This window comes from Mytilus edulis, chromosome 4 (assembly GCF_963676685.1).
Source record: "Mytilus edulis chromosome 4, xbMytEdul2.2, whole genome shotgun sequence".
Taxonomy (NCBI): domain Eukaryota; kingdom Metazoa; phylum Mollusca; class Bivalvia; order Mytilida; family Mytilidae; genus Mytilus; species Mytilus edulis.
In genome coordinates, this window is record NC_092347.1 from 84,234,477 (window position 1) to 84,251,238 (window position 16,762).

General features: G+C 30.7%; 1 protein-coding gene across 1 annotated transcript in view; it reads right to left on the reverse strand.

Annotated features, from left to right (window-relative positions):
* LOC139520786 (leucine-rich repeat-containing protein 15-like) overlaps positions 1 to 16,762 on the reverse strand; it is a 67,665-nt gene that overhangs the window by 30,518 nt on the left and 20,385 nt on the right. The window contains exons 6-11 of the mRNA XM_071313729.1: positions 15,619 to 15,690; positions 12,478 to 12,549; positions 11,117 to 11,188; positions 9,506 to 9,577; positions 4,701 to 4,772; positions 3,125 to 3,199 (exon numbers count right to left, since the gene is read on the reverse strand). Of these exons, the coding sequence (XP_071169830.1) occupies positions 3,125 to 3,199; positions 4,701 to 4,772; positions 9,506 to 9,577; positions 11,117 to 11,188; positions 12,478 to 12,549; positions 15,619 to 15,690 (435 nt within the window). The remainder of the gene's footprint in view (positions 1 to 3,124; positions 3,200 to 4,700; positions 4,773 to 9,505; positions 9,578 to 11,116; positions 11,189 to 12,477; positions 12,550 to 15,618; positions 15,691 to 16,762) is intronic.

A 16,762-nucleotide genomic window follows, 5' to 3' on the forward strand; every position in this document is an offset into this window, starting at 1 on the left:
TGCAAGTCATTTTTAATCGTAATATTTCAATTGTTTTTCTTATCACTTTATCATCTTTCAGTAGATATAAATGTAATCAAATGAAAAACCATTCACAACATCAAACAATGTCATGTGTGTAAAAAATAATTATATAATTGGTATAAAAAGCTTTTTGTAAAGTCTTAATTGTACCATCAGAGATATATAAAACCATATCTGGTAACATAAATATATATATATATATATACGTGATATAATGAAGAATTAATAATGAAAAACAATGACCATGTTGCCATGATATATAGTTCCTCATGTACATACAATATTCAGACAAAAAAAAAGGTTTAAATCATCCTAAATAAAGATTCATTTAGGTAAACTGGATGTAGAATGAACAGTATACCAAGGATTGCTTGGAAAAGTTTATCAAGGAATGAGCAAAACCAATTAAATTATGATGTGAAATCATCTTCATTCTTTTGCAGATACAACTGTAAGGAACAAATAAAGATATGACTGTTGAGATTGTTTCCTCTGTCTTTTACTTAATGATATATCAGATCTTAGAATGTTTAGATTTGAGTCATGTTATTCAAGTCCAGACATGTTAACAACTCACAATAGTTTACAACTTTACTACCCCAGAAGAATGTACTAATTTAAGGTGGTACCCAACACCATCATTTAAATCAATTTGGCCCGTTTAATTTTCATAAAATTTTGAAAAAGTATTTACTTTGACCCTTTGACAAAAATATAAAAATTTCAAAATATTTGAACCAATCAATTTATCAGAAAAATTACAGTGGCTATATAGCAGTTTGACAAACACTAATTTTGATCATTGAGAAGCTTAATATTCCATAAACTACACAACGTAATTAAAACGTTAAGCTGATTTAACAGAGTTATCTTCCTGTAGTGTTAGGTAGCACCTTAATGAAATGATTAGAGGTTTATATACATATTCGAATATGAATAAGGTGCTGAATTCAGAATATAGGGGTGATTTTGAGGATATTAGACATTTTGTAATTTTGTGTACTGCAAAACATTATTAGACAAGAAAAGTGTAAAAAATAATTATATAATTGGTATAAAAAGCTTTTTGTAAAGTCTTAATTGTACCATCAGAGATATATAAAACCATATCTGGTAACATAAATATATATATATATATATACGTGATATAATGAAGAATTAATAATGAAAAACAATGACCATGTTGCCATGATATATAGTTCCTCATGTACATACAATATTCAGACAAAAAAAAAGGTTTAAATCATCCTAAATAAAGATTCATTTAGGTAAACTGGATGTAGAATGAACAGTATACCAAGGATTGCTTGGAAAAGTTTATCAAGGAATGAGCAAAACCAATTAAATTATGATGTGAAATCATCTTCATTCTTTTGCAGATACAACTGTAAGGAACAAATAAAGATATTACTGTTGAGATTGTTTCCTCTGTCTTTTACTTAATGATATATCAGATCTTAGAATGTTTAGATTTGAGTCATGTTATTCAAGTCCAGACATGTTAACAACTCACAATAGTTTACAACTTTACTACCCCAGAAGAATGTACTAATTTAAGGTGGTACCCAACACCATCATTTAAATCAATTTGGCCCGTTTAATTTTCATAAAATTTTGAAAAAGTATTTACTTTGACCCTTTGACAAAAATATAAAAATTTCAAAATATTTGAACCAATCAATTTATCAGAAAAATTACAGTGGCTATATAGCAGTTTGACAAACACTAATTTTGATCATTGAGAAGCTTAATATTCCATAAACTACACAACGTAATTAAAACGTTAAGCTGATTTAACAGAGTTATCTTCCTGTAGTGTTAGGTAGCACCTTAATGAAATGATTAGAGGTTTATATACATATTCGAATATGAATAAGGTGCTGAATTCAGAATATAGGGGTGATTTTGAGGATATTAGACATTTTGTAATTTTGTGTACTGCAAAACATTATTAGACAAGAAAAGTGTAAAAAGGGTAAATAAATCACTCAAAATACCAGATGTTATTCATTTCAATGACAAGTTGACTATTTTTACCTGTGCGAAAAGTTTGTCATAATTCTGAGGTGTTTTAGTCAGGAGCAGAAAATTGATTTTTTTTCAACGCTAGAAACTTTCATTTTTATGTTTGTTATAGAATATAAACACGTATGATATAATGGATCCTGTTCATGCTACGTTTAGTTTCTTAAGGTTGCACTTTGTATATACAGCTGTTTCTCAAAAAACGCCTCTTTTGGGGAGATCTTGAATATTCATAGAAAATTAATTTTGTTAACATACTGGTTCCCAGTTATGCTCTATGTGTTTCATCTCACAGAGACATAACTTGGGAATGTTACCAGTACATTTACATGTGCATATTGTTTACATTGAGATCTGTGGTAACCATTCCGTCGAGGTAGGGGTAATTAAGAAAATTAGTGTGAGTTTAAATTCTGAGAAGTTCAGGGCATATAAACGTTGAAAATATGCCGCAGAGCCCTATATTTTGACCTTTGAAAAAAATTGTGGTGCAAATTAACTTTCAAGTCTAGGATAAAAGAGGGACGAAAGATACCAAAGGGACAGTCAAACTCATAAATCTAAAACAAACTGACAACACCATGACTAAAAATGAAAAAGACAAACAGAAAAACAATAGTAAACATGACACAACATAGAAAACTAAAGAATAAACAACACGATAAGATTTTTTTTCAAAACTTCATAGTAAAAGTGGTACAGTTTGAGCCGTTAAAGGAGTTCCTATGGGAAATTGCATTGTCAATATTTACAGAAATGCAACCTTAAAACGTCATAAAATCACGATGTCTTGCAGGATCCTCCTTCGCGGCAACATCTTCATATTTTTTTTTAAAGAAATTACCTTCACTGGATTCTCCGTTTATAAAGTCGGAGTTTTAACGGACAAATGAGGAATTTGCTCTACGGCTTAATGTAATATTTTCAAACAAATTTCATTACTTTCTACATTTTTTGTATTAAAAAGTTGAAAAGATATGCTCTTTGTTTTGTTTCATAATAAAAGTCATCAGAAATTTTCAGTTGTAATTGTCCCTTTTAAATATGTGTTTACACTGCATACGAGCATACTTACATCAGGGTGACCTCTGTAAGATTATGAAAGGTGAAGGCACTCAGATGTTTTATATTACGATTGAAGTGACTGCTTCTGAAGAGACAATCAAATACATTTTATACAATTTTGTTTAAGATGAACAAATGTTGTTATTTAAAATAAATATCGAAATAGCATGTTATCAATAATATTTACATTGTAATTTGGCATGCTTCGTTTTGTGTATATCACTATGTTTTTGATTGTTTGCAGTTTTCGTGGAAATAGCTGATAGTCGCAGAATATTGAAAAAGTTCTGTTATAAAAAAGTAAAATACCAAGTCAATATTTTCTACATTTCGTGATCTATCAAGGATAAAAAAAAAATCATGTATTTAACTCAGCGATTTCATATATCTTAGCCTCACGTTACCATATTATATGTTATTTTTTTTTTATTGAATTAATGTTTTACTTATTTTGTAACAATAATAGATGCACCTTTTATCACATTGTGATGAAATGTATATGAATTTATTGTGATAACTCTCTGTTGTTTAATTATAGATCTTGTACTGGTAACATCTTGGGTATTTTGCTTTAAACCATATTTCAAGATTTGTATAACAATGCCTTTGGTGTGTATAAAGCCATTGACTAAAACGTTGGTACCAAAATATAAAATATGATAAATAAAGGAGAAACCAAAACGAAACCGGCAATGTTTGGTATATGGTATTTTTCTTGGGTTTTCATATTCCTGCTATCCTTTTTTATTTTTTTTTTAATCTGTTGGAATTCTAGTAACACATTTTTCTATTGCTATACATGTTTCGAAACCTATCTGTTACTCCTCGACGTAGACGAAGTCATTGTCATCATCATTATACAACGCCAACTCTTCTATTAATGATTTGCTGCCATTTATACAAAAGCCTTTAGATATTCATCACGTTAGCACGAAACTTTATTCATATACCATTTCAAAACCAGTTTGCATTGGAAAAGATTTTAAAGGGAAAAGATCCTTTCTTAAACTTTCCTTTGCCAAAACATGTCTCGATGCCGTCAACTTGTGCAATATCCTTATCGTTAATTAGTTAAAAATAGAAAATACCTCCCTATTTCAAAGATCAGTCTGTACCAATCATTTTTTGCAGGATATTAATATTGAACTTTCGGACAGACACGACAGATTATTTCAGCTTCCTAATTATGACTTTTCTAATTTAAAGAAACAGCCTTCCAGCAGCACCTGCATATAGAGTATATATCTCTCAGATGAAACAATATTCCAGACCTTGCCTTAACTATCATTATTTCCTTGATAGAATGTTGCTGCTCACAAAAAGCTATTAAACCATAAAGTTCCAAGTTGAAATCATTCCTTCGAAGAGGTAGGGTTGTAACGTTGAACATGATATGCTTCCACTGTCGAATCACCTAAGATCAACCCCGGTTTTGGGTTGGGTACGTGTTGCTCAGTTATTAGTTTTCTATGGTTTTTTTTTACAGTTATTTGCTTTTTGGTAGTTTTAGTTTTTTATTCCGCCTCTCTTTTATTTATTAATCAACCTTTAAAATGGAAGTATTGGTAAACTAAAATTGTACTTACATAGTCTTTATCCTTTGCAATCCAATAAAAGTTCCAGACGTAAGTGATGAAAGTTGTATAAAATACATAACTCTAGAAACAAAGAAATTGGATGATCATTGGTAGTAATGATTTAAAGCAACAGTAGATTATCAATGTTTAAATCTCAATAATCAAATTGGAAGAGGCAAATCAAGGTATTGAAGAACAACAGAAGGAATAATATGAGCTTCAAAAGAAGCGAGACAGGTCGCGTTTACAGGGTAAAACTGATAACGTAGATAATTTCTTGTCATTTTTCAGAGATAAAAAAAAGCAGTTCTATGAACTGTCAAAATGCTAAATGTGTACCTAGTTAAACAACATAAATGATTAAAATCTTTTTGAAACTACTATTTCAACCTTACAATCAAAGAAGGTAGCGCCATATTTCCTTCATTATTCCCACATCGATCCTTATATAATTAAAAAAAAAAGAATATTATGATTTCATCTACTGCTGTTAATTTAAATAGTCAATAACTGTTTAGTGTCTTTTAATATCAGCTGTATTTGTACTCGGCTCGAAACAGGTGTAATAGCTCGCTGAAAGCTCGCATACACCCGTTTCGAGCCGAGTACAAATACAGCTGATATTTAAAGGCACTAAACAGTTATTGTCTTTATCTTGCAATTATTTCTGTATATTATTGGTGTTTTGAAAGACACAAAAACACATGTTTTGCATTTATTTTCGATTTGAAATCCCTTGAGGCCCGTGTAGTGATACGATACAGTAATCACACATTCAGCTGAAAACTGGTTCGCAAAAAAAGAATCTCGAATGGTCAACAATAATACATCGCTTAAGGTTGCATTTCTGTAAATATTGACAATGCAATTTCCCATAGGAACTCCTTTTACGGCTAAAACTGTACCACTTTTACTATGAAGTTTTGATAAAAATCTTATCCTAGAATTGAAAGTTCATATGCACCACAATTCTTTTCAAAGAACAAAATATAGGGCTGTGCGGCATATTTTCAAAGTTTTAATGCCCTGAACTGCTCATAGTTTAAACAAACACTAATTTTCTTAACTACCCCTACCTCGAATGAAAGGCTACCACATATTTCAATGTAAACAACATGCACATGTTTATTTACTGGTAACATTTCCAAGTTACGTCTCCGAAAGATGGAACACAGAGCATAACTGGGAACCAGTATGTAAACAAAATTAATTTTCTATGAATATTCAAGATCTCTCCAAAAGAGGCGTGTTTTGAAAACAGCTGTATTTACAAAGTGCAACCTCAAGGTGAATAATTATCTATTTTAACATAACAAATAATTTCAACGGTAAAAACAAATAACAAAACAGTGTCCACTTTGAAACAGAAGTGTACGAGTTGGCCTACGCTTCAGACTCGACATTCACTAAACATGCATGCTGATATTGACATGATTGTTTTTGTTGCACAATCATACACATTCAAGTTTTGAAATCGATAGTTGTCATCGTAAAACAAGACTGCTGCTCATGTGTGTATGTTATCAGATAATTGTTGTGATTCTTATTCCTCCAAAGAAATGTTTGAAAACAAACAGAACGTATAAAAGTAATCGTTAATTTGCGTTAATTTGCAATTAATACGTCATTGGAATGCAACTGCAGTACACATACTGAGGTCACACAGGTTCATACAATACTCAGTCCGGCAGTGGGCGGAGCTTTAAAGCGATATCTGTATAGTATACAGATACAGAATAGCAATATTTGTATGGCGGTATCTGTATTGTAGAACACCCAATTGCAGGATAAAAGACAAAAATTGGAGAGCAGAACAATCGGTTTAATATCGAAAGAGTATGATTCATAACTGTATAACCATATCTGATAGGTTAAATTTTGAACACATATAGCATGGTGATGAAATATATTTTGTCAACACCTCTTCAAGTGAATAAGATGTTTCAATATTCACGCAACAATTTCCCGATTATTAATGTCTTTGAAACGTTTTCTATTTATCATTTAAATTCGGATTAGGATGTATTGATGATGTTTTTTCTATTAACAATCAAACTTTTCTAAGTCTGTTCCACTAATATATCGTCAAGAACAAACACGGCTTTTGTCGTTAGACATACGCAGTCATCTAAGTGCCAGAATCCTTCATAAATTGAGACGATTTAAATTTGAAATTATTAATTTTCCCACTTAGCAGCAACATAACAGCTTCTCCCGCATATTGAAAATATATTTCCCAACTCATTCGGTATTAAAGAGCTGGCAGTTGTTATTAAGACTTTATAAAACGTCACTGGTGTCTGAGCAGAGTGTTGTTTGGCTATGTCAAAGAACGGTAAGTCCTTTTTTTAGAAACAAATACCAAAAATATCAAGACCTTCTTGATGCATATTCCGTCTCAACTTCACAAATAATACATGATGGTCTTGAAATACTAGTTTAGATTTTAGATACTGATGTATCTATCATCTGAATTACGTGTTACTGTGTTATGTTTCATTTTTCTTGGTTTATCTATTCATCTTTACTTTTTAGTCCATATTTTGAAGTACTAGTATTTATACCTCGCGCTATGGTGTTTTTGGGATAAAAATATAAGTAGATGTGGTATAAGTGCAAATGAGACAACTCTCCATTCAAGTTTCAATTTGTAAACATAAACTATTATCGGTCAAATTACGGTTTTCAACGCGGAGCCTTGGCTCACACTCATTTGTTATATGATTGTCTTTCATTTTTGTTTATGTGTTTTGTCTATAGAGTGTCTGTATGCAATTTTGTTTTCTTTGCTGACAGTTGTTTGTTATAATAGCGATTAAGATTTTAGCACAATGTTGACTGCTGTACCCAAATTTTGACATACATGCCTATAATGTCTGTTTGTTTGGCTTACATATTGTTGTCAATATAAAGAATTATATACTGACATACAAGCTGAAGTTAAGCTAGCTATAATACAAGGTTTTATCCACAATTGTTCGACGTAAATGAATGCTGTACTAAGTCAGGTATGTTACAGTTGTTTTTCTTTCGTTTGAAGTTTTTGTGCTTTTGAATTTGCAATTTGAGAAAAGGAATTCACGTTTTGAATGTTCTTTGTAGTTTTGTACTGGTTTCAATACACCTTTTTTTCTAAACACATTCAATTCAAAACTATGTATACGCGTTATAAACGTACCATTACAATGTACCCCGACAAGAAGCACTTTTCTGAATCAATTATCAATAATGCCCGAGATAAAAGGTTTAGAATGCCATTTAATCAAAAGGTCATTAAACAATAAACAGGAAAAGAGACTTTGTTTCAGGCAGCATTACATTTAAAAGAAATAAAATTAATACACATAACGCAACATAAAGATAATGATCTTATTTGAGCAATTACTTCCTAACGTTTCGGTCCAGATAATATTATTAGCCAAGTAATAAGCAGTTTTGTTTTGCCAAAGAATATAATTGTAGTGGTATTGTTTCTATATTATTTAAAATTAAAAACATGTTTAATTATTGGAAACAATTATTTTTTTCTACTTCAGGTCACAGCCTACACCATATTGGTTACGATAGTTTGGAACTTCAAACTGTGGTCACCTTAGGGTATTCTGAAGACGAAAACCGAATTATAATAGTAGTTGGGTCTCTTTGATGAACTTTTATAATATTGACTTCAAAAACTATTTTATTGCGTTTTAAAAAAACACAACCTATCTGTAGGTTCGGTCTTCAATTTGTTGTCTATCGTTTCGCCATTTTGATAACAGTGTAATCAGTTCTAATTCGTTTCTGTCAGTTCAAAGTTAAAAAAAAAAACTTTCAGTGTTTAAATGTTGATCACAATAATATCGTTATATACTCGAACCGTATTCGGACATTCAGTAGCTGTGTATTTGTAAATTTAAGGAATATCAAATGAGATAAAGGTATTGGGTAAATGTAGATTGTGGTTTCAGTTGAATCACCCAGGCATAGATTACCTTAGCCGTATTTGGAACAACGTTTTGGAATTTTGAATCCAGTATTTACACCACTGGGTCGGTGCCACTGCTGGTGGACGTTTCGTCCCCGAGGGTATCACCAGCCCAGTAGTCAACACTTCGGTGTTGACATGAATATCAATAATGTGGTCATTTTTATAAATTTCATGTCTACAAAACTTTGAATTTTTCGAAAACTAAAAATGTTCTTACCCTAGGCATAGATTACATTAGCCGTATTTGGCACAACTTTTTGGAATTTTGGATCCCCAATGCTCTTCAACTTTGTACTTGTTTGGCTTTATAAATATTTTGATATGAGCGTCACTGATGAGTCTTATGTAGTCGAAACGCGCGTCTGGCGTACTAAATTATAATCCTGGTACCTTTGATAATTATTTACACCACTGGGTCGGTGCCACTGCTGGTGGACGTTTCGTCCCCGAGGGTATCACCAGCCCAGTAGTCAACACTTCGGTGTTGAAATGAATATCAATAATGTGGTCATTTTTTTTTTTTTAGATTTCCTGTCTACAAAACTTTGCATTTTTCGAAAACTAAGAATTTTCTTACCCCAGGCATAGATTACCTTAGCCGTATTTGGCACAACTTTTTGGAATTTTGGATCCTCAATGCTCTTCAACTTTGTACTTGTTTGGCTTAACAATATCTTGATATGGGCGTCACTGATGAGTCTTATGTAGACGAAACGCGCGTCTGGCGTACTAAATTATAATCCTGGTACCTTTGATAACTAATTAGATATGTACTTTTATGACAAATTCTATAATACATACAAATTTGAATACAATGCAAGACAAAAGGAAATACTGTACTTACAAAACGTCAAGACTTTTTAGGTTAATGAACGTATTATCTTCAATGGTTGATATCAAGTTGTTATTTATTATCCTGAAAAAATTAAATTGTATGACAATATACATTCATTTCCCGGGCCTGAGGGAGATATGAAGATGTTTTCACCCAAGACAAATCATACTTCACGAGGGTAAGGGAACTTAATGTTTTATTCTACTGCCTATGTTTTTTTTTAACAAAGCACAACATACACAATGATAATCAATACCGATTAAAAGCAAATCATTTATTCTGTGCTGTTTGTTTTCAGATTTTCAAGAACTTCAAAAATGAAATTACTATGTTATCTTTAAAAAAACAATCAAAACGTTTTTAAACATTAACCGCGGGTAACGTCACACAAAGCAATCCCGACGTTCATAGGGAAATATAATACTAAGAGGGGAATATGAAGTTTGTTTGATGTCACGTGGAATAGTTTTAACAAATAAACTGTTGATTTTGCCATCAATATTCAACATTTGATATTCAGTGTAATAATGTATATGGCTGTTTGCATTATATAATTAACAACTAAAAGTAATACGAGTATCCCGGCTAAAATCCTATTTAAATATGCAGAAACAGGAATGAAGTGAATCTTTACTGTTTATTTGTCTGTTGACATACAAGGGTGATTTGTCACAGAAAAATAGGTACAATGTAATGCTGATATTTAACTACATATTTATTACTCTCGTTGGTAATATTGAAACGATCATTAGAATCTATTGAGTTCATGTAGTAACATGAGAGTTTCAAATCATACGTTTTCAATTTGCTTTAAGCAAGCTGAAATATTGTCCGGTATATCTAAAACGAACTGTAACAAATATCGTATTGTCAAACGCGCAACTCTCTGCCTTCTTGTTACAAATCTTGGTACAGAAGAGATAGGAATGATAAAAACAAATTATGTTGATTTTTTTCATACCAGTTTGAAGTTTAACAACGTTACCAAAATGAATTATTTAGTGATAGGACAACTCTTTATAGATGTACGCGAAGTGAAAGTATAATGCTAAAATCTTTTCATTCCTAATTGAAAACTTCTTAATACATATAAAGGACGAACCAGTCGTTGGTTTATGTTGTATTTCCATAATGGCAACATACACACTACATTTTTTAATTAAATATTTAGCTGAAGGTTCAGCATAACAAATATTCCCATCAAAATCCAAAAGCTATTTTATCTTTCTCTATCATTAAATGCATTTAACTTTGATATATTTAGTGGATGCTAGGCCTTAATACTTTTCAAACTGCGCATGTGAGTCCGTACTCAGAGTAGGGTTCTTTTTGGGGAGCGGAAGGGGGGGGGGGGTGAATACAGCCATTTATGTCCATTTGAAATCATGAACATTAAAAGGACAACCTACCGCAGTAATTTTCTGACCTAAATCTACAGTCAAACTATAACAGGTAAATACCAGATGTTGGAAATGCAAATATGAATTCACTCTTGTTTCGAGATCGGTTTAATAAATGGGAATGGAGAGGAATAGATTATTTTCGATTATCTTTACGTTCTGAAATAACTATAAACATTTGTTTTTCCCGTAAGGGACAGCATATGGTATTTGTACATACAGTGTCTTCAGGTTCGTCAAATTTGAAAACAACTTTTCGTCTAATGATGATATTTTGTTATTATTCAGCAGCCTAAAACATAAAAAAAGTTCTATTAAACACACCATGAATATCGATTAATAACTTGCATATGAAGTTTACTTGTACAATTTTAAAGGTTGCATACGCTGCTACTTTTTAATAGGTAATATCTCTATACTAAAATATGTTGTACTGGACATTTACTTTTAATATTTAATACTATTTCTTAACTTTAAAATTATTGTAATTTTTAGGTACCTGTATTTTACAGTTCTTGATGTGTACTTAAAAGACAATAACAATAAAAACCAAGGAGTAAACAAAGACTCACAAAACCAAGGGACATTTACATCAACAGTTATACAAAAAAAATAAGAAACAACACGAACTCAACTAAAAACCAGGAGTGAAATCGGGTGCTCCGGAAGGGTGAGCATTTCCTGCATCGTATACGGTACCCGTAGTGTTATTTCTTTGTTCATTTCGGTAATTATGCAAGATTATAATGACTGAGGAAGAATATCAGATATGATTTCTGACACACTTTTGTCATAATGGCCAATCAGCTCATGATGGCGACCGTTTTGAAATTTTGATACAGATATACTAGTATTATCAACAGTGATTGGGATATTCTATATTTGAAAATCATTACATTAAGGGATTTGAAAAAGACGAACTTTTAAAATGCTTAACATATATAAAGTGTAACCAAAACAGTTAAATTTCGAGTACAAATCAAGTGCTGTTAAATGCAGGTACCTAAATATGACAATAATTTTAAAGTAACAAAATAACAGTGAAAGTTAAAAGTTGATTTCCAGTACTACAGATTTTTGGTATATGAATAGTACTTATGCAAAAGAAGGTGTGTACACACTTTATAAACGCTTTTATGAACAAAAAAACCCCACATATATTAGTCCTGAATATTATAGACGCTGGGTTTGAACTTCCATCAAACAATTCAAATAGACATGGAATATATATGTAGATTCAAATGCATTAAGTAGTAATATGAACAATTCAAGTAGAATTAAAGAGGGACAAGAAATATAAATATTACAAAATTAAAAAAGGATCCTCTTCTTCATTGAAAAGAACACAAAATTAGATTATTATAATTAGGAAATCGTTCGTAATAATACATTGAATACTTGCATGAGATCTTTCTTAGAGAAAATCAAGCTGGGAAATCCGCCCAGATGAGCAGACAACAGTTATAATATAAGTTTACTCACACATACAGTATTGGTAACAAATCAAACAACAATATCCCATTGAATTATTATATACAACCATGCAATTGTCAAAAAATGACTTGTATAAAGTATACTCACAAAGTTTGGAGATTTATCAATCTTCCGAAAACTTCAGCTTCAATCGTAGATATTTCATTATAGCTAAAATCACTTATAAAAAAATGTATTATAGACACATTAATGGAACAGCAAAGTTATAAAAATGTATAGATAAAATAAAAAATATTATAGTTATAGATTTTTTTCGAATGCTTCCTCAAAAACTGCTGGCTCATATAAATTTCGATCATTACAATTAAGGACATTTTATGTATATTTATACATATAAATATAAAATTAAAAAAACATTACTTGAACAAACCAATCAGTCAAAAAACAACAACAAATAAATTTTAAATACCATCTATGGATACTTTGCTGAACAGCATATCAAAATATTTGAAAAACAAAATTTAAGGTGGTATGGGAGTCTAAAATAAAAATGATAGAATTTGTTCATACTTTGCCAAAACGTTGTATCTATTGATACATGTTGAAAAATATTATAAAAATGATAGGTCACCGCGCATTTTCTCAAGCTACAGGACGGGACAAAATGACACATTTTGTATGGATTATACAGGAAAAAACACCATTTTGTGATTAGAAACTAAACAAAATGATAGAATTGTTAAATACTTCAGGAAAAGATAGCTTTCAGACACTGCTTTGAGAATATCAAAAGAAAAGATAGGGTCACCGTACGTTTTTTCCGGCTAAAATGCAAAATAGGAAAATTCCATACAGAATCCTTCAGAAAATGCACTTTTTTAGAGTTACCTCCCCTGAAAATGCCAATTTAAAAAAAAAATAAAAACAATCAAAAATAATTAACATTTGCAAAAATATCAATCTTTAGAAGTTATATTCTTATAAATTGGTACTTTTAAATGAAAATGTACATTAAACATCTGCATTCCTGCATCAAATTTTGCTAATTTGATGGAAAATCTGGACCTTTGATTCTCTGTTTTTTACAATCCAAGATGGAGGAAGACACCCATACCACCTTAAGTTGATTTAGATAGGTAATTGTCACATATAGATATCAACTAAACATGCATACGTAAAAAGATTGCATCTTAAGACTAATTTTAAAAACACCAACATTTAACGAACATGAGTGTGAACAAAACGCAAGAAAAAAATCTTTGACAAATTAACTGTTGATCTCGTTGTTAACTCGATCAAATAATTAGCGTCAAAATAAGAATCCATAATTTCAAACTTTCCATAGAATTTTTAAAACTCACTATAACACCTTAGGAATGTTATTGTTTTCATTAGATTGCATGGAAATAAAATGAAATCATTATGAACCTTAATACAGACCAGATAAGAAAAGCATATATCATGAAGTAACGAAAGCTTATTTCTGGTGTTCAGCTTTCCTACATGACGCTCAGTTTACTAGTCTTATTTTTTAATCACTTTAGTCATTGAAAGATTAGAAAAAGACATTTCCATGATTTTTATCTATTTAAATGAAAAAATGTAATCAATATAGGCTTAAATACAGACCATACATGTATACTATAACTCATTGCCCAGGGAGTGTACACTAAACTTTCTCTATATCTTAAATTTTCTGTTTTTGAAAACAATCCCATCCGAACTGATCAAAAGCAGATAAAGACAGTTTTTTTTAAAGAATTAGGCCGTTAGTTTACTGGATCGAATGTTTTTTTTTTTTTTTTTTTTTTTTTTTTTTTTTATGTTAGAGCCTTTTAAAGTCGACTATATTGTATGTATGGTCTGATTGTTGAAAAAGAGGGACGAAAGACACCAGAGGGACAGTCAAACTTATCAATCCAAAATAAACTGACAACACCATGGCTAAAAATTAAAAAAGACAAACAAACAATAGTACACATGACACAACATCGAAAAATAAAGAATATATTCTGATAAATCATGATATATTTGAAAGCAAACTTTCGAAAGCTTTACAGACGCCATCATGATTCGATTGACCGCTAAGGAATATTTGTGTAAAACATATACAACATAAAAATAAGGAAGGTATGGTATAATTGTTAATAAGACAGAAAAGTCCAAATGACGTAAATGTAAACAACTATACGTCATTATACGGCTGTCAACAATGATATTAACCCATACCGTATAGCAAGCTATAAAAGGTCTCGACCAGACAAGTATGAAATAATTCAAACGAGAAAACCAATGACCTTATTTAAGACAAAAACAAAATACGAGTAACTGAATTGACTCAGACAGCTATCAATGACAACCACTAAATTACAGGCTCCTGACTTGCTAAAAGCCATAAAAATGTGTGCGGGTAACAAATGTTTGTGAGATCTCAACCTTCCCCTAACTAACATTTAGCTGCGGCGCAACGGGACAACATAAGAACATACTGTAACAATCATTGGTGATAGCTTTTGTGATTTTACTTTTTAATGATCGGATTGGCGGGAAAATTATCTTTTTAATTAACGACATTTTTCAAAGCTTCTTTTTCCATGTATATAATGAAGTTCTGATTATTAATTTTCATGAGTTCATCAAAAATATAAGATGAAACAGTCGTCCATTTATATTGTGATCCTCTTATCATAAATATATATAACAAAAGAGAAACTATAGAAATAATTCAATTGAATGAAAAAAACTTATAATTTGATGGATACATTCTATACTTGAATGTCTAATTCATAAATTTTTAAATCTACGGTTGCATCTTACTCAATAATGTTTACCTTAAACTTTTTTGCTAATTAAACAAGAACGCAAAATCGTCCCCTTTTTCAGTTTCATTTATACACATTTTTTTTAAAGACTTTTGATGAATAAGAATTTGACACATTTTATGGACATCGGTCAATTGTTGAAGACTATAAATTCCCAAAATATCGCCTTGTGCTTATATTTATCGCTGTTTTGGTCTATCATTGACATAAACACCAAAACTCCTTTTATTGGTAAATATGACAACTTGCCTAATGCATTTAAAAACCCTTAGGGTCTTAAAATTTATATTGAGTTTGGAACACATGTTTTTTTTTCACATTTTGGAATTGAATTTAACATTGTTTCCTCAATGACCATTGTATATTGGTATTGTCACTTCCATGCTGTATAAACAGCTGACTTTGGTTTTCGGTTCGTATCTGTCCTGTGTGTAATTCATATGAATGATACGATATATATACTTACAGATATAACAAATGTTCATTGTGAACAAAAAGTTTTCCTTGCAAATAAAGTAATTTATTATTATTCAACGTCCTGAAAAATATAAGAAATACATCACACGAAGATAAAATATTCATAGCCTTGATTTCTTATTACGAATTTAAAAAACAAGTTCCTTAGAAATGCCCACTTTGCATAATGTTTTTCACATTGTTATGCAGTTTTACCTATCGTTCGTGATAAATTTAAAAAAATCTCAGTATACCAATTTTGATAATGATACTGCTTAAAATATTTTTTTTTACTAAAATATGGTTCTACAGGAGTTCCTATATTTTGCATTGGTAGTAACATGAATTACCATATTACGTATGAGCTTTGCTCATTGTTGAAGGCCGTACGGTGACCTATAGTTGTTAATTTCTGTGTCATTTTGATCTCTTTTGGAGAGTTGTCTCATTGGAAATCATACCACTTTTTCAATGTAGATTGGTTTTCTTCAATCACAGGCGTATCTGTCAACAATATGCCTCTAACTACCAGATTTCAAATTAAGTGCAGATTCAAAAAACTGTCCTGAGATGCTACCGTGACAAAAATCCAGATCCAAATGTAAGACTATTTTATTGCTATAACTATTAAATCATGTTTTAAATGTGATCAAGTTAGTTTATGACAATTCCCCTATAAAAATTGATTGGACTATTTTAATTTTACTTGTAGATCATATCTTGCAGATTGTGTTACATAAGTTTCTTATATCTTTTTTATTTAATAAACTAAAATCCATGGAACAGAGAAAAAACAAGCATTTATAATATAACAAATAGTCAGAATCAAAACACATGTATGATGTACAATGGTTAAAAAAGAGATAAAAGCTAATAGGAAAAAAACCTGATTATGAATGTATACAATGTCATACAAATACCTTTAAACAATGTTAGTCCTAGATCAAAGACAAAAACTAAAATCATTTGAGGATAGTATCATTATAAGTGGTCGACTTTTTTTAAATATAAATGTTGCACTTTATCTTTTTCAGTCTTCTAGATTAAAGCTAAAAATTGAACAAGACGCTCGCAAGAGTCTGAATCGCTCGACTGATATTTTTTTTGGCTTAAATCTTTCATCAATGATTATTAAAAACAGAAAGGCCCTTAAC